Consider the following 25,783-nt stretch of genomic DNA (forward strand, 5'->3'; position numbering starts at 1 on the left):
TTCTACAATGGATTTAGCATTGAATATTGAAATCCCAGGAGTTGTTTTGAATGATGGTAGGTTGAAATACTGTTTTAATATTAAATATTGTTTTTAATTACTTATCTATAGACTCTAAGCGGAAGGAAATTTTAAAAAAAGTGAGATCTCTTTGTGGTTGGCGTCAGGATACATTTCCTGGTTCACAACCTGTGTCCTTAAACAAGCAGAAACTCGAATCTTGTATTGGAAGAAACCTTTATGTGGCTTGTGAGAAGACTGATGGAATTCGTCTCCTTCTTTATGCAGCAAGCAGACGAGTTTTTCTAATAGATAGAAACCAACAAATCAACATGGTAAAGATGACTCTTCCAAGCTCATTTTGGGACACTGTTTTTTCTGTAAAGAACTCAAACAAGAATATAGAGAATTTAGAAACTCAAAAAAATTTTTCGGGGAGAAATACTGAATTATTAAACTTAGATTTAAGTAGAGATGAGCATGCACAATACTTTCAGCAAAACACTCTATTGGATGGAGAACTTGTAAAAGATACTATTGAAATTGACGGAAAAAAAAGGTACATTTTGAGATATTTGATCTATGATTGCATTTGTATTGAAAGAGATGACACTATTAAATCTCTTCCTTTATTAGAACGGCTTAAACTTGCATATCTAAAGGTTGTAATTCCAAAATGCAAATACGATCAAAACAGGGCTGAAATATCACCAGATTACCCTCCATTTGAGTTATATCTTAAGGACTTCTTCGAAGTTGATGAAGTTCCGGCAATATTGAACTTCTCAAAACGTTTACCGCATCCTAGTGATGGAATAATCTTCACCCCAGTCCACCTACCATATGTCCCTGGAACATGCCCTCAACTACTTAAATGGAAGCCCCCTCATTTGAATACAGCAGACTTTGCAGCAATATTTTATGCAGAATCAGAATCATACGACTCTCGTGTATTTCTTGAGCTTTTAGTTGGAATCCGAGGTGTTAGAGCAAGCGTAAACTGTTTCTGTGTACCAAAAGGAAGTGTATATAATCAGCTAGTAGATCAGTTCAAGCTATATAGAACTTCTGGCCAGATATTGGAATGTTACTACGACGAAAACGCCATTTATTCTAAACCTACTAAATCTGAAGATGGGAACATATTATGGAACAAACCATTTACTACAGTTCAAGGTGGGTGGATAGTTGAAAGAATAAGGTCTGACAAAAACTCTCCAAATGACATTAACACAGTAAATCGTGTATTCGAATCTATTAGAGATGGGATAAACAGCGAGGTATTAATAAATACCATAAAACTTTACCAGAAAAGTGGGAAAAAGTCCGTTGTTGAATACTGCAATGTCCCTGAGTTTGTTGTAAATTGTAGAAAAGGTCAAAACGAAGGCAACTAAAACGAAATATAGCTAATAATATTAATAAGCATGTATTATATTTAATGTCTTTTTCCTCTCCTTCCACCGCCTCTAAAACTAATGTTTGCTTTATCTGATTTATAAGAACGTTTGGGTGCGTTAATTACTTCGATTAAATTGAAGATTTGCTCATCACAATTTGGGCATCCGACTAAGCATTCTTGTGGCATTTTTTCTGAGCCAAGCTTAAGTTTTCTAGATCCACATTGTTCACAACGCTCGATTAGAAAAAGTTTTTCACAACTGCTTTTTTTTATTGAAAAAGACGCAGTACATTTCGAACAATCAAACCTCCAATCGGGAGAAGAGCTTAAATTTAATGTGATAATCCCATCTCTGCATTCCTGATTTGGACAAGCCATGAAGAATGTTGATTTTAAAGAGAAATTGCATGTCTGATGAGGACAAAGCTTGCAAAACATATTTTCTTTGGCATCCATAAAAGGAGGATCGTTATAACATCTTGGGCAAAAGATACTTTTTCCCCCTTTTTGATCAACGAATAATAATAACTCAAATTCATCAATTGGGCATTTAAGTTCTTTGTATATTTTAATTGTACCTCTTTGAGGTATATCTAAGTAAATCTCGCAGAAAGAGCAGTATAGCCTTTGAGGAAGAATATTGGAAATATAAGTCAAATATCTTTTGCATTGTCCGCATCTGCTGATCCTGCTACAAGAAGCAGAGATATTCGTAAATCCAAGCTGAAATAACGACTCAAAAAGATTAATATTCTCTGCAAAATAAAGAAATTTTAGCTTGAAAACTGATAGAGAATGTTTAAGTACTGCTTTGTGATTATATTTACCCTTAGCAATGAGGTCCACATATTTCTCCATCTCGCTTCTAATCATAGGCAGAACAAGCTCATGATCTACATTCATTATTCCATGAATAAGGGCGGTGCCTAATTTTGTGGGTTCCAATCTTCTTCCTGCAACTAATTTGACATATTCACGTTCCTGAATTTTTTGAATATGTGTTGGCATTGAAGCATCGGTTCCAATTCCATGTTTTTCCATTAGAGAAAGAAGATCGCTTTCACTTAGAATTGGTGGGGGTTTTGTTTCTTTAGTAACAATCTCAATATTCTTTATTGAGACTAATTCATTTAAAGCAAAATCTGGAATAATATTTGACTCATAATAAGCAGTTCTTCCTTGAATTACTGAAAATCCGTGATCTATTATTTGCCTCCCATTTAATATAAAGATCTCCCCATTAAGATCAAATTTAATAGTTTTGTTTATTATTTTTATATCATTTGATATCGTGGCGAAAAAGTGCCGAGTAATTAAATCGTAAAGTCTCCAAGAGTCCCCATCTAAATCATGCTGAGTTGCAGACTTAACTGGCGTAATAGGGGGATGATCTCCAAAATCCAAACCATCCTTTCTTGGCAAGTTGAAACCTTTCTGGAACATATTTGATGAATAACTTCCCCATATTGGGTTGTTCTTAAACATCTGAATTTATGATAACAAGATTTATTAACTATTTACTATGAACTTACCGCTATTGTAGATTTAATATCAAAATTCTTCGGGTATCTTGATGTTTCTGTTCTAGGATAAGTAGTAAAACCAGAAAGATAAAGTTTTTCTGCAATGTTCAGTGTTTGAAATGGCCCAATTCCAAGTACGGTAGATGCTAACTTGAGCATACTGACAGTATTTAAGGGTAAAGGTCTAATTCTCCTTGAGCTCTTGCTTTCTACATCAACAACCTTTGCTGTCAATGGCTTTTTATTTTGGATTAATTGAAGGAAACAATTTGCGACCTGAATTTCAAATACTCTTGAACGACTCCAAATAAGATTTATATCTTTAGAGTCCTTAGATACAGTAGCAGAAATCGTATAGTATTTTTCTGGTATAAAGCTATTTATTAAATCTCTTCTTTGTACAGTAAAAAAAAGGGTCGGAGTCTGACAAGGGCCATAAGAAATTATTGAGCTTTTATTAAAATCACCAAATTTACTCTTCAAATATTTTGTTTGTAATCTTGAAAAAGCAACCCCTATTTTTAGATCTAACTCTTGTCTTACATCTACTGCATCTGATTCATTTTTATTTGGGAACACTAGATTATTCATTGCAAAAGAAATGTCACTAGGAGCAATTGATGAGAACTTTGCTCTAAAAACCCAATGCTTCTGATCTCTTCCTTTGCTCATGTTGTTTGAAACAACATTAATTACTTCAAAACATATGTTTTCCCCTTCTCTATCACAGTCAAGCCAAAGTACCAAATAACTGCAACCTTTAGATTCTTTTTCTAAATGTGAAACCATTTTAGATGAAGATTCATTTTTAACTATCGGTGCATCAAAAAGAGAAACTGGATCTGTTTTTTCCCAGTTAGAGTAACTTTGAGGGAAGTCTGTTTCAAAAACATGGCCTGCAACTGAAGTTACTCTAAATTGAACATTTATTCCCCTAAAATTTCCATTAAACTCATGTACAGGAGTTTTTGCACGTCTTGTATCTAACTTTCCGTTTGAAAGAATATTTGAAATAGTATCAGATATTGATGGCTTTTCAGCCACCATTAAGACTTTAATTGGTGACATCATTAACAAACTTCATTAATTCCCCACTAAAAGTTTTTTTTCCGATCAATTTAATGTATGTAGACGAGACATTTTGTTAGATGTAATATTTTACATTTATTTATGTAATACTATTTTTTATGTTGATATAAGCTATCTATCTTAGAGCTTCCTAGATTTACTATTTTAGGACATCCATCCCTATCCTTTTCACAAACTGTACACTCCCTACAATAATATGCATCCGAAACACCTTCCGAGGCACAAATTATGCACCTCCCCTAAAGTAGATATTGATAAAGAATGCTCAAAATATGAAAAAAAAGTACTTACCTTCTGAGATCCATAGTTGCACTCGTTGCATATTCTAACAACTGTCTCAGGATGCACTAGAGAGTCACATATTGGGCATCTGCCTTCGCACCTAGCGCATAAACGCCCGATTGCGACTCCTGGCTGTTTCCTACACATTAACAGGCCTGGCTCTTAATTTCAATAAAAGTGATTGAGTTTCCCACAATGTATAATAAAAAACTTACGGTGTCGTAACATAGATTTAAATAAATAAATTATAAAAGCGGTATTCGGTATTATTACTTATTGATATAAAAATTCAAACATGACAGAAACTAAAAATGAATCGAATATAATATTAATTTATATTTCGACTTCAAGCCAAGATGAAGCTACCTCAATTGCTAAAACTCTTGTAGACGAAGAACTTTGTGCATGTGTAAGCATTATTCCAACTGTGAGAAGCCTGTACAAATTCAAAGGACAAGTTCATGATGAGAATGAATCCATTTTATTGGTAAAGACTACTTCTCAATTGTTCAATGCTCTAAAAGAAAAGGTTACAGAAATTCATTCATACGAAGTACCAGAAATAATTGCTACCAAAATTATATATGGCAACGAAAAGTACATTAATTGGGTAAACCAAACGGTTAGAAAATAAATGTTCACATTATTTATAAATCCTATGATTAACTAATAGGAAGATGATAAATTGAAAGATCACTAAAAGAACTATAAAATACGGTTTTATAATCATTTACTGGGAAATTGATTGTGCTAAAGTCCATCTTTGAAAGAGTGGTCGATAACACTCTGCAATATTCACACTCTTTGTTAAAATTTTGGTTTGAATCAATTCGGAAGGTTTCTAAATTATTTCCCCAAACAATTATTCGGTCTGAATTTGAATAAAGTACTTTCCCTTCACCGGTATTGAAGTAATTTATAAGCATCCCAAAAACGCAACGATCACAATGCGGCATGAAGAATAATATATTAATTTGACTGTCCCTACCATACAATTTATTTTTTAATTGGTGATTAACTGTATTTAGAGGTATGCTTAGATCATGTGATGTAAATACTTCAACGTGGGTACTGAATGCCATAAATAATTCAAAAATTAGCTCTCTATCAATTTGGGTGAATTCAGGATCGCAAAGGTAAATTCCCTCTAGATTTATTCGCTCGTTTATAGCAACAACTGCTGCAAGTTGAAAAAATGAAGAAAAATTAGAATTAAAGCTTGACTCCAAACTTCCTAGACCAATAACGAACAAAATATCGTTATAACAAATACATTTACCTCTCAGAATGCATCTAGAATTCGAACATATCCTTTGTTTGATCCAATTTTCTAAAATTTCAGTTTCTAGGTGTTCAACTAGAGCACTCCAAAATTCGCTTTTAAGTAGCTTCTCTTTACATTCCAAAACTTTTGCTCTAAGAATTCGTATATTGGCACCCGTATTAATATTTTTATCAATACCAATATCCATAAAATTAAATATTAGTTGCAGAGTTGTCTAGATCTAATATAGAAAGAAAATTTTAAGTTACGATACTGAGATTCGTAGTGCCGCCATGACTTATCTGATAATTGCTTATTTTTAGTAATAAATTGATTCAACATGACCCAAGGAACAATCAGTAAAAAAAGTACAATTCAAAAGAAACTAAAAGAGAGAAATAATAAGCCGGCTCCTTCTAAGAAGCCAAAGAATTTCAAAAAACAAAAAATTCTTCGAAAGGTAAGTTATTCCCTATTCATTTGAAGAAAAGCTTGATAGAATATTAGAATAAGAAAGTGGTTGGTGTTAAACAAATAGAAAATCTGCTTTCTGGAGCAGCAGTTTCAGCTCATGAGCACATGAAATACCTTGCGAACAAACTAAAATGAAGTCACGATGGCGACCAAAAAGCCAGCTTGTAAATTTGAATAACTAGAAAGAACTCAAGTAGGTGATAGATTAATTAGGAAAAAAAAATAATAGCTATATTTTGCCTATTAATACGCTACAATAGTGTTTACTCGTCTAAGATGAATTCAGGTTTTTTAACGAAAAGGCCGGACGAATATCTATGCCAAAGGATCGTGTTACAACCGTAACAGTCGCTTCACACCATTTGTGAAAAATCCTCGGACTTATTAAACAAAATATATTGGGTTTGAGGCAAATTACTCTTCAACATCTTCAAAATTCTCAACCAAGTCTGGAATGTCGTCATCTTCACCGGATGCCATCTTAAGTCGATTTGCTTGAGACTCCTCTAGAAGTTTTTGGAATTTTGGGTCATTCAAAAACGCACTCAAATCCATTGGGTTAATTTGCTGAGGCAAGTCCTTGATAAGTTTCTCTTGTGGGTTACCTGTAAGGATGTATGTGTTAGTAGCAACAGAAGCCTGTAATTTTGGGTTCGAAAAGTGAAGACAAGTGCCATCCTTCTTCATCATTGTTACTTCACCAATAGCAGGGAAAGTTTGGCATCTAAAACGAGAAGTTACAGCCTGGAGTTTTTTTACGTCTACACCAGTCGATGGTTTCTGTGCTCTCTTCTTTCTTCTTGCAGTGCCTTTACCTCCAACTTGAGTAGTTCCCACACCAAACCTATCTCTAAGTTTTTGACGAGCCTGCTCGATGGTGTCATCAACCTTTGTATCGGGTTTCATTTTATAGAAATATTTCTGTCCTAATAAACTCAAACGATCGCCAAAATTTGTTACGCGCGACAAATTTCATGACTCATTCCTCAATTTATTAAGTTCTTGTCTCGTAGTTCTTTGAGAAATACGTCTTTTAGAGCGTCTCTAGTTACTACCCCGCAATAAATTATAAGCGCTATCAGTTTCGAATTGTATTCAAATTTTATAAATAGTTTTGTATTCATGGTCATTTTGCCTCTCTCAAAAATAATTGTTGGATTTTTGTACTAAATCAACTCTGTTACTAACCCACAAAGATTGATCCCAGTCTCTTTCTTATCCCATCCTTATTCCTTAATTTCTGTGCTTTTTGAACGATCTTTATACTTTTACTTACGAAATCGTCCTTTTCATACTTTCTCCAGATCTTGTTCTTCACCACCAAACAGATTGTGATTATAGATGCCAGTTGGTGAGCTGTCAGGACAAGTGCAATAGCGAGAATCACAACTAGCCATGACTCAACCGTGTTATAAGTTATTCCAGGGTAAATCATTGTTTCTAGCTTATTCACAACAAAATAATTTAGGGCTAGATATGAAAGAACAACCATAAACAAATTCTTGGAAGAAAGAGATGAAAAGTTTGATACACGAATGAGGTAGTCAATGCAAATGAATATGAGTCCCATTCCATGCATTTGCACCTCCCAAGTAATTGACCTCCATCTTTCTTGTGGATAAACTATTATCCAGAAAAATGGAACAATCACACTCTGCAATGAAACGCTCAATTCTCTTACAAACGTGCATGAATGTATTAGCTTTGTAGAGACATTTACCTTCATTAAACGTTCATAATCTACCAAAGTTGCTATAAAATAAAATATCAGAGTTGAAGTGCATCCCCAATTTGTTAAATAATAAAAAAAACTGAAGTAGTTTGGTCCACAATCCAAAAACATCATCGTCCATAATATTGAAAAATATGTTACGGAAAACACATCATAGACTAATCTAAGCTTCGCATTGGAAGTAACCTTTTCCTCACCTTCAGCTATTCTCACTTTGCTTGGAACAGTTTTCTTTCCCTCCATTATTATGTTTTTTTCAAGTCAAAATGCTGACGAATCGTTATTCTAACCCGAACGGCGCATTATGGGATACTAGATTCCATGTAATTTACGTCATTTTGTATAAACCCACGAAAAACTTACGCGCCATCCGCCATTTTTTTTTGGCGGCAATCTAAGCCTTAACTTAATTTGCAGAAAATCCATCATGAGACATGTTAATTCCCAACGGAGAAAAGATTAATCTACTATTAAATAAAGCGCTACACAATTTACCCCTATTAAATCAGATTTGCTTATTGAAATTTTTCTTTTGTTAATTGAGTCTAAGCAACTATTGCAACAAGGTATTAGATGGTTTTAAGAATGTAAATGTAGAGTTTTTTTCTAGGTAGATCACTCAGCTAATCATTTACTTTGATTTATTGGGTGAATATCCGGACAGTTTTTTGCATGCTTCCGGTGCAGGTCTTTCACACTGTTCAAGCTCCCAGATTACGGTGGCATATTCCTCGATGGTTCTATCAGTCGAGAATTTTCCCATAGATGAAGCGGCTTTAATGCAAGTCTTAACCCATGTGGTTTGGTCTCTGTATGCCTGGTCGACTCTCATTTGTGCATCGCAGTAAAGTGGGAAATCATGGCATATCAAGTAGAAGTCGCCAACTTGGCCATTACCATTTGAGCAGATTTTATTCACTATTTCACAAAATTCTCCTTGAGCCTTTCCATCGCCAAGCATAATCCCTCCTGTTCTAATGAAGTTGAAAACATCATGTAACCTTTGATCGATAGGATAGTTTCCTTCTCTTGCTCTATTTCTAATTTGTTCAACTTCTTGCTCTAAGGCACCAAAAATAAACATAGTTTCGTTTCCACATTCTTCACGAATTTCAACGTTAGCACCGTCTAGAGTACCAATTATCAATCCACCGTTCATTACAAACTTCATGTTACTTGTCCCGGAAGCTTCAGTACCAGCTGTTGAAATATGTTGCGAAATATCAGATGCTGGAATAATGATCTGAGCATTACTGACGTTATAGTTCGGTAGGAAAACGCACATTAAGTAGTCTTTAGTATCTGGGTCATTGTTTATTATTACTGATAAGTTGTTCATCATTTTTATTGCAGTTTTAGCTATAGCATATCCAGGCGCAGCCTTTCCTCCAAAGAAACAGCATCTTGGTACATATTTCTTTCGTTGTTCAGGCGAAATATGCTTCAGTGTTAAATATCTGTGAATAATGTAAAACAAGTTAAGTAGCTGACGTTTGTACTCATGAATTCTTTTAACTTGTATATCAAAGAGCATACTTGTATTTACTTTGTATCCTGTATTGATCTCAACCCACTTAGCAAGTCTCTCTTTGTTGCTTAATTTTACCTCTGCCCATTCCTTCTGTAGAGATAGATCATCAATATTGTTTTGTAAGCTTCTAATCATATCGAAATTGGTTAGCCAACTATCGGATCCTAACCAATTTGAAATTAAATGTGAAAGCTTTGGATTTGCGCAGTTAACCCATCTTCTCGGAGTAACACCATTTGTAACATTGATAAACTTGTCCTTGATTCCTTTACGTCTATAATATTCGACGAAATCTGAAAACAAATCCTTTTTAACTATTTCACTATGAATAACTGCAACACCATTGACTTTTCTGCATCCAATAACTGCCAAGTTTGCCATTCTAATTTTTTTGTCCCATCCTTCTTCGTAAATGGACATTTTTGAGATCCATGGTCCATCTCCTAAGACAGCTCTTACATCGTTCAAAAATCTATAATTGATTTCGTTGATTATCATTAGATGTCTAGGAAGTAATCTGCTAAACAAGCTTGAGCTCCATCTTTCTAGGGCCTCTGGTAAAACTGTATGATTTGTATAATTGAAGCACTGACTAGTGATATTCCAGGCAAAATCCCAATCTAGCTCTTCAATATCTATCAAAATACGCATCATTTCGGCTACAGCGATAGTTGGATGAGTGTCATTGAGTTGGCACGAGACTTTTTTAGGCAATTCGCTCCAATCTACCTTTCCAGATTTTTTGAATCTTCTCAAAATATCTTGAATAGTTGCGCATACGAAGAAGTATTGTTGTTTGAGTCTCAGCTCTTTGCCTTGATCAGTGTTATCATTTGGGTATAGCACCGATGTAATGTATTCTGCTCTTTGCCTTGCGCAGACTGCATCAACATACTTGCCTTCATTAAAGGCATTGAAATCGAACTCTCTTGAAGGGGTTGCCTTCCAAAGACGTAAGTTAATACAGTTGTAGGTGTCAAAACCTGGAATTGGATTGTCATACGCAACTGCTTGAATTACCTCACCGTCAACCCATCTGAACTTCTTTCTTCCATGTTCTTCAAATTCACGTACATGACCATAAAATCTGACACCATATGTTACATCCTGGCGTTCAATCTCCCATGGATTAGACTGTACGAGCCAATAGTCTGGGTGTTCAAATTGGCGGCCTTGAACAATTTTTTGCTCAAAAATACCATAAGTATATCTAATACCATATCCCCATCCAGCATAATTTTTCGTGGCAAGTGAATCCAAAAAACAAGCTGCAAGTCTTCCCAGCCCTCCATTACCAAGGGCAGCATCATGTTCATTGTCATACAATGCCTCAAGATTGTACCCTAAGTCAAACAGAGACTTTCTATAGTTCTCTTCAATGTCCAAATTAACGAGAGCATTTTGCATGGCTCTGCCAAGCAAAAATTCTAGACTCAAGTAATAGCAACGCTTGCAATCTTTTTCATTAAAATACTCATTTGTATCATTCAAATTTTCAATAAGACGATCCCTTATACTATAAGCAGTTGCTCTATAAGCGGCATTATCATCAAAATTGAATCTAGTTCTTGCAAGTGTGTATTCAACATGATTAACTATTGATCTCTGAATGGATTCAACATCAGTTGGTAAGTAGCTTTCCATTAAATACCACAACTTTTCTCTTCTCTTATCTGCGGTTGGATCGAAGTCGTCCAAGTACATTCCTGTCATACCTCTTGGAACAGCTCCAGTCAACTTTGAGAATGAGGCTTTTCTCCTCATCTCAAAGTTGTAGTTATCACGAGTAAATACACTATCTCCCATTTTTATTGGCACTATTTATGTTGACTTAGTTTAATTAACAATTATGACTCTAATTTATTCGTTCAATTACTTTAATTAGGCATGCAAAAATATAGTCAGCCACTAATTCGCGATATGCTCGTGATGTGGTTTTAAAAACCGCGTAAAAATGAGCTCACAATAAATATAAATCCTTTTAAATTTTTTGGAAGCTAGAAAGCAACTTTAAACTGCAGAATTAGAATGATTAATGCCCACCTAAAAAATTTGTAACACATGATCTAATAATTATTGACCGGTGGCTCGCAGTTGGCGCCATAAGGGTACGTGTAGCAACAAACAGTCCAATTGTGTCTCCGCGTCTCCAGACAAAATCCAAGGGTAACCAACAAACGAGTTAAACTTTTTTGAATTTTCTTTTTGGATTTAAGTAACTCAAGATGCCTCACTCATTCGGTAAGAGAGCAAGAACTCGCTCAAAATTTTCCAAGGGATTCAGACAAAAGGGTGTTCCTATGTTGTCAAGATACTTGAGACCCATTAAAGTTGGAGATTATGTTGATATTGTCGTCGACTCCTCCATTCACAAGGGTATGCCATACCATTTCTACCATGGTCGCACCGGCGTTGTATACAACGTGGCTCCAAGAGCCTTGGGTGTTATCGTCAACAAGGTTGTTGGTAACCGTCAAATTGCCAAGAGAATTAATGTAAGGATCGAGCACGTAAGACTTAGTCGTTGCAATGAAGATTTCCTTAAGAGAGTAAAAGCTAACGATGCTGCAAGACACGAGGCCCACGTTGCGGGTTTACCATCACCAGTGACAAAGCGTGTTCCACAATTACCAAGGGAAGGTGGATTTGTCGACTGTTCAAATATGGAGGTGCTCACCCCTCATATTACTGTCGCTATTTGCTAATTTTCTGGAACTAATTTATAGGCACCACTATTTAATTTTTTTTTAGCTCTTCATGTTTTATTTGTCCTGATCATCTGAATTGATAACTTGCATCGCTTACAAATACAGCATTGAGCTTTAGATTCGAATAGATACTAATGAAAGGGTTTGAGTTGCAAAGTATAGGTTAGTGCTAGTTAAAATTTATAGTGGACTAAGTAGCTAATTTATTTTCTTGCAAGAAAGGTCCAGTCTCGACTAAATAGAAAACCGTTAACGAAAAAATAAAGAATGTAAGGATTGGGTATAGAACGGGGAAGATATCAAATACTGACCCAACTTGTATTTCGGCAGACCCTTTGAATGACTTAATTGAATCAAAGGGGTCAATTGAATTTGAGTTAGGAAAGGAATCAGCTGATACTAATTCTGATTTTTGTAAATCAAGACTAGTTTTTGGTAATATCCAACCTTCCTTCCAATAATAAGTTTCTAAAAATGCAACGACTGGCCCCTGTTCAAAAATGTTTTTATCATAATCATCATCAGTAAGATCGTTTATGCTAATCAACATTTGATTTGTTACTTCTGCTGGAGTTTGGTTTGGACGGTAGCAGTCAAAACAAAGCCCGATTGGAGGAAATGAAACTCCAGTTCCAACATAAGAAGCTGATGACGATCTTTTTTGTTTTAAATGTTCATAACTGCTTTCGGTTGCAACTCTAAGTGTTACTAGATTATGAACTCTGAAAAGCCAAAAAACTAGACCCTCTGCTTCATAAGGTAAAACTGGGAATTTATCGCCATTCGTTGGCGGAATATAAGAAGTTCTATCACATGTATTATTATTAATCATAGCTTCAAAGTGTTCTTTGCAACTTTGGCATACCATGAAATATTTTACCGTTTCAGCTATTCTGTTCACAACTTGCCCAGGCGTGAGAGAAGGGCCATTATATAAAGGACAGCCTTTTCCTTGGCGCTGAACACCTTTAAGTAACGATACAGACCATGAATGGAAAAGAAGCCAAATTCCACAAAATAGAGACTTTTTACAGATATAAAACGTGGGATCGCTGCCGTTTTGTGTAATGCTTATGCCTTCTACCAAAACTGTTTTTATAAAGCGTTGCCAATCATCCAGAGAAAGTTTGGAATATATGGAATTGTCATTATTATCCATATATTTTTTAAGGAATAACAATATACCTTCGAGTTTCACCCTCGTTCTTTTGCTCGGAATAAGTACCCAACTAGTTTCAACAAATCTGTACAAGGCATTCAAACGTTTCTTTTCCAGAAACTGCGTTGTGTCTACTACATTGTTTCCAAAAAAGACCCAATTATGTAAAATGTAGAATTTGGTAGTTATTGCATCAACTATTGCATGCGAAGGACTAATTTGCATTGACTCTTCACTCCATCTACCTAAATAATTTGACGTGCCTGCTTTCATTTGTGATACGGCTGACGATGATAACACAGAGTCATTTAATGGTTTAAATACGTTTGCCAAGTCAAAAGCTCTGATAATTGAACACATAACAAAAGTGTCTTCATTTATTACTGACATAGAAACAGACTGGCTTTTTAAATGCTTTAAATAGGGTACTTCCATCAACTTTGGAATATGCTTTTCCGGAAATACAATATGCTTTTCTGATTTCCTTGTGCAGTTTATATCACTAAACTCGGTATAATTAATCAGTGATTCTAAATTTATTTTTTTGTTCTCGGAACCAATTAGTCTAAGGTTTGGAAGTCCGTCTATTCCCCAAATTGAGCATTCGCTATATCCTTTCCCACATTCAAATGCATAGAATTTTACGCCTGTAGGAGTCAAAGACTCTGCAACTTTTTTTAAAGAATTTGAAACCATGTGGCAGTATGCGCAAAATGAGGAATAAAAAATCAGCACTTTTGGTTGATTTAAATCGGTCAAAACTGCATCTCTTAACTCTCCTACGGAAGATAATTCTTTAATGAATGTTGATTTTGTATAAATTCCTTCCTTCGTTTCGATTCTAAGAAGATGAGCACCCACAAACCATGTGCAAACATACCAAATAAAAAATAATAAACAACAAAAAATATATCTAGACCTTAACATTCTGCTCAATATTCCATTAGCTTTGTCAATACGATTTTTTTTTCTTGGTTCCCATGAAAAACGATTCATAAATAATCTTCTATTTTACGATTAAAAATTACCGGTATTCTTTCTTGACTGGCGCGAAAATATGATAATTAATAATAAAATATTAACCAATAAAAAGGCCAGTTTGCATAACGTGTTTAAAATGATTATTTATACCGCTTTGGAAAATATAATTGGAAAAATTGTTGTTACTGTAATACTTAATAAAGTGTATGCAAGGGATTCATCTTACTTAACAGTAAATCCTTGATGGATGCTACAAAGCAGGTACAGAAGAGTTCTTCTTCTTCATGTGATCAAGAAGATACATCACCACAAGAAAGCATCATAAACAGTCTAAACCAAAGTAATCAACAAACTTCAACTCAGAAAAATGCGGATAAAAATTTGGACCTTGAAGACATTTTATATGAAACTAGTCAGCAAGCAATTTCTTACAATAGAACTAATTATGGGTTGCTGGGCATACTCAACGTAATTAGAATGACAGATTCTGATTTGAATATTCTGGCTCTGGGAACTGATTTGACTACTTTAGGACTCAATTTAAATTCGTCTGAATGCCTATATCTTAATTTTGACTCCCCCTGGAGTTCGAACAAGTCAGCTCAACCTGAATCTGAAACAAATGAAATAATCCAGGCATTTGCGAACACTCCCAATAACGTTTCACAAATCATTGGGTTGAAATCAACATATGTCCAAAAATTTGCCCTCGAAACCTTGTTTTACATATTCTATAATATGCCACAGGACTTACTTCAAGGATTTGCTGCCGTAGAGCTGTGCAACAGAGGTTGGCTATATTATCCTGAATCTTTTAAATGGTATTCAAAGGTTCAAAATGAAGAAAATCAGACTACTGAATGGCAAGTTTTTGATACCGAAAAATGGTGCAAAGTCCCTATATCTGAACCTCCATCAAGTAATTTACTTTCTATAGATGAGATTCGTCCAAGTGTGGAGGAAGGAGTCAGAATCCACTCTAAATGGATACAAGAGCAAAATCAAATTTATCAAATTGTTCAACAACAAATGCAGCAACAGTCAAATAGTCGTAATAAAGGCCCTGAGTCACAAGTTAATTCTAGTATGAGCAGCATCAGCGATTTTAGTTCAGCATTTAATCAAAGAAATGTTCAACATTCTTTCCCCCAGACTGGGAACAGCCAGGCAATTAATTCAAACAATTATTCTAATTTTAAATCGTCTAATAGGCATAATTCAAGCTTTTAAACACTTATTAATACTTTATATATATTTAAATTGTTGGCAAAATCAAATTGCTTAATTTTTAGGTACTAACTATCAAATTTTTTCCCCTAAACTGTAATAAACTTAATATTTCAATATTACATATTAGAAAGCCTGACCGAAAGTAGTTTACTTTTAATTCTAGTTTTTTTTTTACCTCGGATTTTTTGTTCGCTTTGTCGCTTACCTCGTACTGCACTTTCGCGCAGTATCTCGATTTATGTTAATAATAAATTGAGTTAGGAATATGGAACTCTGTGACGACTCATCTGTATTATTCAGGTTATTATTTGAAAGATGCTTTCAAGAGTATCTTTTATTATGTTGTGACCCAACTGAATCAGCAGCTAACGCAATAAATCTCGCAAATGAACTGACTCGTAAATGTGCTACTAAAGACGAAAAAAAACTACTGAGATTCGATTTGGAGGGACTATATATTATGATTGAAAAATACAGCTTGTGTGAACGTATTTTAGGAAGCTACAAACGTCTTAAAAATATCAAGAACTGTATTAATGATCTTAAACAAATTAATTATTCCCTTGAACAATGTAAACAAGTTTTGGCTAGACACAATAAGAGCGTTATCGATATAGTGGGCATTTACTCTGATTATTATATTCTTAATAAGTTGTTTCTTATTGAAGAAGGCGATGATAGCGAGATTAAAATTGACATTGGTCACTTGAAGATGTTTACGGATTGGATTGAGTTAATGAGCCGTGAAAGTTTTGAACTACCGATCTTAAAGAATACTATTAACGACGAACCAATTTCTAATATAATAAGTTTGGCTCAGTTAAATGTGATTGAGATGATCAAGAACAATTTTAATGTCACCCCTGAAATTACTCAACATTTTGATGAAAAAGTAGGCACTAGATTCATAAAGCCCTGCCAAGTCAGATTTATCTTAGTATTACTCCAAGGAAATATACTCGAGCATGGATTTGGAGGATTTTCCGCTCTTAGAAGTACATTGAATCTTATTTCATTATTCCATGATAACATTCAAGAAGTTTTAAAACTTTGGTTTATTAAACTTCCATTAGAATATTTAGAACAAGCAGTTTCTACACTTCAGCAAATGATAAGTGTCCGATTTTATGAATTATATGACGATCATAATTATGAAAATTTTGACATTACCAGATTCCCCTTTAGAAACATTGCATCAAATGCCATTAAGTCTCTTAAGCCTGCATTTCTTAATGATTTAAGAATTTCAAGTAATTTGCTTAGAATACTTTTTGACGCAAATAAGGAAAGAGGAATAATTACTATAAACTTTGATTTCTCTAATAATAATAGATTAGACATCTCTCTTTTTACAAATGAAGCGATAAATTCTGCAAAAGCTTTGTTACAATATGAACTCAGACAATGGTTTTTATCCAACCCCCCTTCAAACGATACTGAATTTGGTTTATTAAAAAATGCTTATCTCCTTGAGCCATCTATTAAAGCACAAGCGCTTCAGCAAGACTCTTTAATGCAGCAAAGGTTAGAACTTCAATCATCAATCTCTCAAGCACTTGGATCTGTTGAATCCCTTTTCAACCCCGCTCAAGCACTTATCCAACCATTTCTTGTACTAAAAGTGCATCGAGACTCAATTGTAAACGACTCCATGGAGCAATTAGTTATTCAAAGCAACTTGAAAAAACAACTTAAAGTTAGCTTTGTTGGAGAAGAAGGGGTTGACGAAGGTGGAGTTCAAAAAGAATTCTTCCAATTATTGGTTCAAGAAATTTTTAACATTGACTTTGGTATGTTTATCTATTACGAAGATACCCGATTATTTTGGTTTAATATGGCATCACTTGAGTCGAATGGAGAATTTGAATTAATAGGAATCGTTTTGGCATTAGCAATTTACAATGGAATTATTTTGGATGTACATTTCCCCCTTGCTGTATATAAAAAGCTACTTGGATACAAGGTTGATATTGGTGATTTATATGAAATACAGCCTGATGTCGCTAACTCACTATTATCACTATTATCTATCAAATCTGACTCTGAAATGGAACAGCTTTGTCTCACTTTTTCTGCAACTATTAATAATTTTGGAGTTATGGCTGAAGTTCCTATTGCTCCTGGGGAATTTGATCCTTCAGAACCTGTTACAGTTGGTAATGTTAATAGATATGTTGAACTATATTTAGATTGGTTTCTAAACAAGTCCATTGAAAGTCAATTCAGAGCATTCTACAATGGCTTCCAAAGCGTATGTGGAGGAAGGACCTTGGAATTATTTTCCCCGGAAGAACTCGTTTTAGTCATTTGCGGAAGCTCAGATTTTAATATTAATTCTTTAATTGAAGCATCGCAATACCAGGATGGTTATACTAAAGATAGCACAACTGTAGTTATGTTTTGGGAAATAGTCAAAAAACTAGACCTGAAACTACAAAAAAAACTTCTTTTCTTTGTAACAGGATCAGATAGAGTACCTATGAAAGGTTTGGGTGAGTTGGGTTTTGTTATAGGCCGCCATGGCCCAGACTCAGATTTGCTTCCTACTGCTCACACATGTTTTAATTTCCTATTAATCCCAGATTACCAGAACAAGGAAAAGCTAGAAAGGCTGTTACTTATTGCACTTGAGCATTCCAAAGGATTTGGGTTAAAATAACAAACATTTATCTGTAAATACCGAATATTCTATTTTTATCGCTTAAATTATAGAAAATAAATGAGTAGTATTTTACCATATTGATAAATATTGTATTATTTAGATTTTTTGATTAATTCAATCATTTACAAATGACAATTTTTAATCTAATTCTATTCGTGAGCCCCAAAAACCTTCAAGCATTTGGTAAATCTTGTTTAGTTTCAAATATTTAAAAAAAGCCTCATTTCTGTGCAGTGGCACACATAGACAGTGTGGCCGAGTGGTCTAAGGCGTCAGACTTGAAATCTGATGTGGTCTCCACGCGCAGGTTCAAATCCTGCCACTGTCGCTTTTTCGTAAAAATCCTAAATGGTCAATTTGAAACGATAAATTTTCATATCTTATTTTTTGATTTAAAAAAAAAATTTATTATGAATATTGAATTATTCAAGTTAGCTATCATAATTATTTCGATTATTCACAAATCTAGTTTTAATTAAGTTTCTCTGAACACTTATTCCAATACTTAAAAGCAAAATTATTCTGGAAAAAACGCAATAAATGCCAGAAAGGTTCAAAATTATAATAATTAATGCAGTATGGACATTTTTTCAGATACAATTTTTAGTATTTTTATTTTTAATTAGTAATACAACTTCTGAAAATAAAGCTTTAGATGGTTCTGAAGGAAATACAGGTCTTTTAAGCAGTCCAAATAAAAATCCGGATTCAATTAAAAATTCAATAGCAAAGCCAATAAATGAAATTACTCTCCTTTCAAGCTCAGAAGACGTTTCAAGCTTAAATTCCTTTGAGTTAAATGTTCAGGATCAATGTAATCAACTTTGGACATATAGAAATAAATTAGTACATGAAGTTTCAAATGTAGTCAAATTACATAAGCAGTTCGTAACTTTTTTAAATAAGAATGATCCTAAAAAAAGTACAATTCACTTGGAAGAAATATTCAAGAAATCTTTGGATCTCTCTATTAACGATCAGCGTAGAGAAGAAATAAACCAAAAATTTAGAGAATATTTTGAATTGGCAATAGATTATCAGTTCATCTCTTCAGATAAAGATGAATCAAAAATAAAAATACTCATTTCAAGCAGATCTTTTTTGAAGTCGACACTCAAAGATTTTTTTTTTCTAAAAAATGAATATTTAAAATATTCTAGTAACTTCGACATGTGCATCAAAAAAAAGAAAAAAGTTATAAAATATGGATCAGACTCTCTAAATATGTTGATAAACCTTTCCAAACTTTTGAATATTCCCGAAAACACATTAAATGATGAAAATAACGAATATCTGGCCAAAATCTCCATAATTACAAACAATTTGGATTCCAATTTTAGTTTCATTAAAACATTGAGAAAACTTCAAGAAATTTGTGACAAGGACATTATTCAAGATAATCAACCAGATAAAAAGAGTCAAATTAAATGGTTAAAGAAAAATTTGAATAAAATTAACAAAACTATAGATAGCTTTGAAAGTATTTTTAAGATAAATTCAAAAAAAGTAAATAATTTATTAAATTGTATTAACCACTTTCAAAATTCAAATTCAATTAATGAAAACACTTTAGGGATGATAAATACAATAGGAAACCAGATTGTAAATCACTCTATAAATAGAAGAAATATATTATCAGTAATTTCATCTAGGTATACAATAACAACATTAAATACGTATATACTAAACAATAGGTTGTTTTCCTTATGGTTATTTATTCAAAAGAGATTAACTGCTGTTCAAGTTGCTATAAAAATCATTAAAGAATCCAAAGAATTAACCAATCGCATTAAATCTATTGTATCTATGGATGATTCGATTGATTTTTTAACAAAATGTTCCGAAACTTTAAGAAAAACTGCATCTGATTGGAATATATTTTTTTCCAATAAAAATTCAGCAATAATTAAAAAACTACACAAAGAAACACTTGAACAACTAAACCATTATAAATTTGAGGATGATCCTAATAAACTTGCGATGTATATGGAATGGATTTGGCTAAATAATAATATTCAAAGTATCATTGACCAAGGATATGATATGTTTGAGAGCATGATTAAAGATAATTTGCAAGATCCACTTAAAAGTTGTGCAAAAAAATTAAGCTCACTATATAAGAATCTCAAGACCGAATTTAGTGCTAAAGAAAATTTTAGTGAGAAAATTAGGAAAAAAGTCAACAAAGAATATAGAAGTACTTTGAATGATGTTTCAGGTCATTTATTAAAGCAAATAAACTCTCTCTCTTCACTAAAACATTCATTTTTATGGCCGCATAATAATGCTACTTTAGTTTCAGCAATTTCAATGTATAATCGGACTTCAGAATTTGTAAACTCGATAAACTTGTCTCAAGATCAAAATTCTTTCGAGAAATCAAGCTATTCTTATGAGCTATTAAAACAACAGCAAATCATTACCAATGGGTTTTCTACATTATATGAAAATATTAAAACTAGATTTAATTGGGATTTAAACTTATTCCAAGCTGAATTTGGATATGTAAAAAATATTAATCTTGGATTAGAAACAGAAGAAACAATTGATTTTTCTAAACTAAAGGTTTTTCAAGAGCCCTCTGATCAATTTGGAGAGTGGTTCGAAAATACATTAGAGTTTTTGAATTTAAACGATTATAATCTTTCAAAAATAAAGAATATTCTAGGACCAGCAATTCAATTCAGATTACAATTTATACAACAATGGTCTGATATCATTACAAAGATTATAAATAAAGTAGGAAATCCAACAGCATTAAGTATTAGTAAAATATCAGAAGAAGCATACACATATTATTTAAAATATCAAGTTTCCAAATCAAAGGAGTTCTCGAATTATTTTGAGAGTGATTTATCTATTTTGAAATATGTAGATGCTGTAGATTATTCATTATCAGATTTAAACAGAGAAAGTTTTGTTTCAAAATTTGAAACCACAAATTCACCGAATTTAGATGGTTCTTATCACGGAGATGATGAGTTCCCATCTGTATCATCAATTAAAAGTTACCTATCAGATTTAAAAAATAGAGTGGATAACTACTGCAACACAGAGCAAAAAAGGAAAAAAAATGAGGATTACTCTTCAATTATTAAAAAAATTTGTGATGAATTTCCCATCATATTTTCTACTATTCATCAAAATTTAAAGGGAGTAGATTCAAAATTACAAAAGGTTTATTCGGACTTAGATTCTCAGAAAGAAGATATCAAAAAGCTAGATGCAATTATTCAGGATTGTGTTTCTTTAGATAATAAAGTAGGTAGAGTTAAATGTTGGATTCCCAACCAATCTATTGAATTACCATTAAGAAGAGCACTCCAAATAAGGAAAGTAATGAATAACTGGTTAAGAGAAACTATTAAAACAAAAATACTACTATTCTCAAATTTTATTGAGGATTGCTTGAAATTAAATTTTAAGGGCTCCTTAATTTTCCAAAGCAATGAGCCGAATAAAACTGAGAAAACTCAGATTGAAAGGATTAAATCATTCCGATTGTTGTTAAAATTAATAAATGATTTAATGCCAAATATTGTTGACGAATTAAATACATTAGAGACAATTTATTCTAAATTCTATCAGAACAAAATAAAAGAAATAACATCGGCATCAAAGTTGCTCGTATTTAATTATGTAAAACTAAACTCCATGAAAATTACTCTAATACACAATTATGGGAAGGCTAATTTATTTCAGAGGATTTTCAGATTTCCCAAGCTATTACTATCTAAAGACGAAGTTTACAACATAGAAAGTTCAACATTTGCATTTGATACTCCTGTAAATAATAATGCAACTTATGCAGCAGATTTAACTGACTATATTAAAAATAACCAAGTATCTTCAAATAATCATACTATTTTGCTGGGAAAATATTTGAAAGCACTTTCTACATTAAAAAATAGAATCGAGGATATTCCACAATTAAAGTCCGATAATTCATCATTATTAAATGAAAATCTTAAATCTGAAATTGAATTTGAGAAATATAAAAGCATTGAGGAAAAGTCATTATTAATTCTTGGAGAGTCAGATAAATATCTCAAGCTTGCGAATATTGAACATTTTAGATTCTACACTGTTAGAAATATAACGGGCAATGTAACTGATGTAATCTCAAACCTTTCAGAAGAAATTAAATCAAAAGAAGAAGAGCTCGAAAAAAGAGAAGAGGATATTGCAAATACTAATTGTTACAGACGCTGGAAATGGAAAAAAAGGGTTAAGAAGCGAAAAATGAAGAAAATTAAAGATGAAAAAATAGATAAGATGATCAAAATAAATAAATCTAACGCTAATTTGAATATTTTAAAGTTAAAAAAGAAAGAGGCTAATGGAAAACTCAAATTGTTTTTGACCAAGATAATAAACATTGAAAATTTTGATACAAGTTACAGGCCGGTACAAGAATTTGAAAACATATCGTATGACGATAGCGATTTAGAAAGCTTCCAATTTGACGACTTATATAAATTTGATGAAAGGCCAGGAAGATTTAATCCCAAGAATCAAGAAGAAGGGGAAATTGATTATGATGTTGATACTGGAGGTAGAACTGAATACGGAAAGAAGCCCAACTCACTTATATCAAAGATAAGTACTGCTGTAGATATGGCAGTTACAATTAATAACTCAATTAGACAGTATAAAGAGGTCAAAAATGCATTAGAACAAAGTGGAGTAGAATTTGGCCAAGAAAATTCTGGAGTAAACTTGTTGGCAGGGTTCGACGTATTAAATGCATTAACTGGTGGGCCTACCGATGATTTAAGTGCAATTTTAGGTTCTATCAACGAGCAGGATAAAGTTTTTAATGAGGCTGATATTTTGGGCGAACTACAAACGGGTGAGATGCCAAATGGTCTGGAAAAAGAAGTTAATAGCAGACCATTGGAAGGCCTGGATATTTCTTATGATGATTTTAAACGAAAAGTTGAATTCGAACTTAAAAACTCGGATTTGAATTTTGATTTCGACGATTAATCAGGTCGGTTTTTTTTACTTGTTAAAATACAAAATTAAATTACAAAAAAAAATGTGCAAAAAACTTCTAATTTAAATAGCTAAGTACTCATATAATCAATCAGTCATACCTGGCACTTTATTTATTGGTTTCCTACGTCTAACTTGCTTGCTTTTAGGTTTATTTGAGCTTTTGTCCGTCTCCTCGCTCCCTACGCTTGCCAAAGAAGCTTCGGTGTATGATCTTTTTGATTTTTTATCTCCAACTACTTTCCATTCTCCGGAATCATTCTTTTCTATGTCAAATGATAAACCTTGTATATGTTTAGTTGATGGAACAAATTGTTCACTTTTTTCAGAGATTTGTTTTTCCTCATCCTCACTTCCCTCAGTATCTAGAGGTGGAATAAATGGCTTTGATGAATTTTTTTTTTGGTTGGATTTAGTATTTTGCTTTAAGATCTGTTGAGTTTCTTTACTACATTTTCGCTTATTATTCGCCCTCTTTTTATTTTGTTTCTTAACCTTAATGAACAATTCGAGTCAATTTGGAAGATAAGATAAGCATTTTGAAACTCACCTTCTTCTTTGTTAATTCAGCATAACAGATAAAAGGGAACACAATTGATAGTGTAATTAGAGTAAAAGAGATAAAAATGGCAGTGGGGTTACCAACAGAAAGATGTTCTCTAATTAGTTTAACAAAATTTACGTCAATCATAATTAATAAATTCTTGAAATGAAAATCTTTGTTTCCGCCAATTATTTAGGGGCGAATTATCTTAACTGGAAAAATCAAATTAATTGCGAACCAAACTATATTGAAGAATAATATGATAAATTAAAAATTTTTATTCAACCTTAGTATATAATACTTAATGCCAATGCAGGAGCCAAATTCATTGGAAAATTTAAATATTGAGGTAAATGAATTTAGTGATGATTTTCAAAATAAAGGAGTTTGCAAGTTTTTATTCAGGCCAGATCACTATGCTCTTTTTTCCAAGTTAAAGACCTTTCTCGACAATGAGTGCTTTGACCTTGAAAACCTAAAAATTTCAACACAAGTCATAGATTTAAACCCACAGCATTATACTGCATGGTATTTCAGAAGAAAAATCATTAGTGAAAATTATTTTGAAAATGAAAATAAAAAAGAGCTTCTTAAAGAAGAACTAAGGTTCGTTAGAGATATTTGTGAAAGAGCTCCAAAATGTTATCAGTCATGGTGGCATATGAGAATTATTAGAGAATGGCTTGGATTTGATATTGAGGAGTTAAAGTTCATTAGTAAGCAGTTAGAAGCTGATGCAAAAAATATGTATGTCTGGAATCATAGAACTTGGTTTATTAGGAAATATAATTCCATTGAAAATGATTTACTTATTAAAGAGTTAGATTTTATTGCAAAAATGATTTCGGAGGATTGTAGGAATAATAGTGCTTGGTGTTACAGACATTTCATATTCACCAATTTGAAAAAAATGAATGCATTAACAGAGTCAGATCTCTTTGAGGAAGTTGACTACATAGTTAATTGGCTAATGTTTGCTCCACATAATGATTCAATATGGAACTATATTATTTCATTCTTCAGCAAAATAATGGTTGATGAGAATTTTAATAAAAAAACCTTAATTAAAAATTTGAGTCTTGAAAATGCACCAAAGAATTTCAAAGATGCAATCGATGAAATTTATATTAATCATTATGATAGCTGCTATCAGGTCGTATATATTAAAGCTTGTATGGCATATGAAGAGGGTGATAAAGACTTCGTTTTAAAAGCTTTTCAACTATTACAGTCAGTAGATCCGATTAGAAGATTTTACTGGAAATGGAAGGCTGATAATCTAAAAATTTGAAGGGTACGAGTTTTTTTTTAAAAAAATTAATTAAATTCTCGCAATTAATTCCAAAATGTTCTACAATTAATTTCTAAACAACGCTTTTATCAGAAAAGTATAGAGATTCTTCCAAATTATTTATTTCATCAAAGTTTACGGTATTCTCAACGGTCTATAGAGATAATTTAATATTATAAAGTATTTTTTTTTGTTCTAACTTACCTCTGCCTTTCCTTTCAATCTAGCAATAGAGAAAACTCTCAACATTTGAAGACAGAATCTAAATGACGTTAGAATTTGTTCAAATATATCTGTGACCTGTGAAATTGTTAGCGAATTGACCAAGGTATCAATTATCTATTATATAACGTACTATTTGGTTATTTCCCAAATTGACTGCTTTTTTTTTAGTAAAAAGACGTTGAATATCACCATTTAAGAATAATAGTGATAGACAAGTTAATGCAATAATAAAGTCAAATACATTATTTACTTTGTTAAAAAATCTTTTTTTCATTAAGAATAGTTTAATTATTACTTCAAATGTCAAGGTTAAAGTTATAATTGTTTCGAGAAAAATCGAAAATTTATTTCCTGATTGGGCCTTAAATAAACCAATGAAAAGAACCAGAATATTTAGTAAAAAAATTCCAAGGTAGAGATATTTTGAAAACTCAGAATAGTATAATCTTTTAACTATTGTTATAGCCCTTTCCTCACATGTTAAATTTGAAGCCCAAAATGCAAAACCTTGATCTCTGGAACTTTTGTTAATTTCAAAGTTGTGAAAGTCAGCACTGGTAAGTCCTCCAGGGTATCTATACATATCCATTATAATTTAGAAATATGTTCATAATTTAGGAAAAAACACAATTGTGATTAGTACATGAAAATAATTGGTAAACTATATGGCGCCTTAATTATTAATTGA

General features: G+C 32.7%; 15 protein-coding genes across 15 annotated transcripts; 7 read left to right on the forward strand and 8 right to left on the reverse strand.

The window, feature by feature from the left end:
- Nucleotides 1–7: 7 nt before the first annotated feature.
- On the forward strand, nt 8–1,397 carry ELE39_002387 (mRNA capping enzyme RNA guanylyltransferase Ceg1p; the record flags this gene model as incomplete). Its single annotated transcript, XM_067345237.1, has 2 exons — nt 8–56; nt 112–1,397. 2 exons carry the CDS (start codon nt 8–10, stop codon nt 1,395–1,397), a joined length of 1,335 nt encoding a protein of 444 aa, XP_067202005.1.
- Nucleotides 1,398–1,438: 41 nt separating this feature from the next.
- Nucleotides 1,439–3,993, reverse strand: ELE39_002389 (DNA topoisomerase III beta-1; the record flags this gene model as incomplete). Its single annotated transcript, XM_067345239.1, has 2 exons — nt 1,439–2,887; nt 2,935–3,993. 2 exons carry the CDS (start codon nt 3,991–3,993, stop codon nt 1,439–1,441), a joined length of 2,508 nt encoding a protein of 835 aa, XP_067202007.1.
- Nucleotides 3,994–4,591: 598 nt separating this feature from the next.
- ELE39_002390 (Cuta1 Divalent Ion Tolerance From Cryptosporidium Parvum Iowa) lies at nt 4,592–4,930 on the forward strand (the record flags this gene model as incomplete). Its single annotated transcript, XM_067345240.1, has 1 exon — nt 4,592–4,930. The coding sequence occupies one exon, from the start codon at nt 4,592–4,594 to the stop codon at nt 4,928–4,930; it is 339 nt and encodes a 112-aa protein (XP_067202008.1).
- A 28-nt stretch (nt 4,931–4,958) lies between these two features.
- ELE39_002391 (uncharacterized protein) lies at nt 4,959–5,768 on the reverse strand (the record flags this gene model as incomplete). Its single annotated transcript, XM_067345241.1, has 1 exon — nt 4,959–5,768. The coding sequence occupies one exon, from the start codon at nt 5,766–5,768 to the stop codon at nt 4,959–4,961; it is 810 nt and encodes a 269-aa protein (XP_067202009.1).
- Nucleotides 5,769–6,448: 680 nt separating this feature from the next.
- On the reverse strand, nt 6,449–6,940 carry ELE39_002392 (BTF domain; the record flags this gene model as incomplete). Its single annotated transcript, XM_067345242.1, has 1 exon — nt 6,449–6,940. The coding sequence occupies one exon, from the start codon at nt 6,938–6,940 to the stop codon at nt 6,449–6,451; it is 492 nt and encodes a 163-aa protein (XP_067202010.1).
- A 277-nt stretch (nt 6,941–7,217) lies between these two features.
- Nucleotides 7,218–8,009, reverse strand: ELE39_002393 (multi-pass transmembrane; the record flags this gene model as incomplete). Its single annotated transcript, XM_067345243.1, has 1 exon — nt 7,218–8,009. One exon carries the CDS (start codon nt 8,007–8,009, stop codon nt 7,218–7,220), a length of 792 nt encoding a protein of 263 aa, XP_067202011.1.
- A 388-nt stretch (nt 8,010–8,397) lies between these two features.
- On the reverse strand, nt 8,398–11,103 carry ELE39_002394 (glycogen phosphorylase; the record flags this gene model as incomplete). The annotated part of the gene is made up of 1 exon (XM_067345244.1): nt 8,398–11,103. The coding sequence occupies one exon, from the start codon at nt 11,101–11,103 to the stop codon at nt 8,398–8,400; it is 2,706 nt and encodes a 901-aa protein (XP_067202012.1).
- A 419-nt stretch (nt 11,104–11,522) lies between these two features.
- Nucleotides 11,523–12,002, forward strand: ELE39_002395 (60S ribosomal L21; the record flags this gene model as incomplete). Its single annotated transcript, XM_067345245.1, has 1 exon — nt 11,523–12,002. One exon carries the CDS (start codon nt 11,523–11,525, stop codon nt 12,000–12,002), a length of 480 nt encoding a protein of 159 aa, XP_067202013.1.
- A 193-nt stretch (nt 12,003–12,195) lies between these two features.
- On the reverse strand, nt 12,196–14,160 carry ELE39_002396 (thioredoxin having signal peptide and 12 transmembrane domains; the record flags this gene model as incomplete). The annotated part of the gene is made up of 1 exon (XM_067345246.1): nt 12,196–14,160. One exon carries the CDS (start codon nt 14,158–14,160, stop codon nt 12,196–12,198), a length of 1,965 nt encoding a protein of 654 aa, XP_067202014.1.
- A 228-nt stretch (nt 14,161–14,388) lies between these two features.
- On the forward strand, nt 14,389–15,375 carry ELE39_002397 (CCR4-NOT transcription complex; the record flags this gene model as incomplete). Its single annotated transcript, XM_067345247.1, has 1 exon — nt 14,389–15,375. The coding sequence occupies one exon, from the start codon at nt 14,389–14,391 to the stop codon at nt 15,373–15,375; it is 987 nt and encodes a 328-aa protein (XP_067202015.1).
- A 265-nt stretch (nt 15,376–15,640) lies between these two features.
- On the forward strand, nt 15,641–18,034 carry ELE39_002398 (e3 ubiquitin-ligase; the record flags this gene model as incomplete). Its single annotated transcript, XM_067345248.1, has 1 exon — nt 15,641–18,034. One exon carries the CDS (start codon nt 15,641–15,643, stop codon nt 18,032–18,034), a length of 2,394 nt encoding a protein of 797 aa, XP_067202016.1.
- Nucleotides 18,035–18,577: 543 nt separating this feature from the next.
- On the forward strand, nt 18,578–23,026 carry ELE39_002400 (rhoptry; the record flags this gene model as incomplete). Its single annotated transcript, XM_067345250.1, has 1 exon — nt 18,578–23,026. The coding sequence occupies one exon, from the start codon at nt 18,578–18,580 to the stop codon at nt 23,024–23,026; it is 4,449 nt and encodes a 1,482-aa protein (XP_067202018.1).
- A 96-nt stretch (nt 23,027–23,122) lies between these two features.
- On the reverse strand, nt 23,123–23,726 carry ELE39_002401 (uncharacterized protein; the record flags this gene model as incomplete). Its single annotated transcript, XM_067345251.1, has 2 exons — nt 23,123–23,530; nt 23,586–23,726. 2 exons carry the CDS (start codon nt 23,724–23,726, stop codon nt 23,123–23,125), a joined length of 549 nt encoding a protein of 182 aa, XP_067202019.1.
- A 157-nt stretch (nt 23,727–23,883) lies between these two features.
- On the forward strand, nt 23,884–24,870 carry ELE39_002402 (farnesyltransferase; the record flags this gene model as incomplete). Its single annotated transcript, XM_067345252.1, has 1 exon — nt 23,884–24,870. The coding sequence occupies one exon, from the start codon at nt 23,884–23,886 to the stop codon at nt 24,868–24,870; it is 987 nt and encodes a 328-aa protein (XP_067202020.1).
- Nucleotides 24,871–25,201: 331 nt separating this feature from the next.
- Nucleotides 25,202–25,684, reverse strand: ELE39_002403 (uncharacterized protein; the record flags this gene model as incomplete). Its single annotated transcript, XM_067345253.1, has 1 exon — nt 25,202–25,684. One exon carries the CDS (start codon nt 25,682–25,684, stop codon nt 25,202–25,204), a length of 483 nt encoding a protein of 160 aa, XP_067202021.1.
- Nucleotides 25,685–25,783: the final 99 nt, after the last annotated feature.

The sequence above is a fragment of the Cryptosporidium sp. chipmunk genotype I genome (assembly GCF_004936735.1).
Source record: "Cryptosporidium sp. chipmunk genotype I strain 37763 chromosome Unknown contig_26, whole genome shotgun sequence".
Classification (NCBI taxonomy): Eukaryota; Apicomplexa; class Conoidasida; order Eucoccidiorida; family Cryptosporidiidae; genus Cryptosporidium; species Cryptosporidium sp. chipmunk genotype I.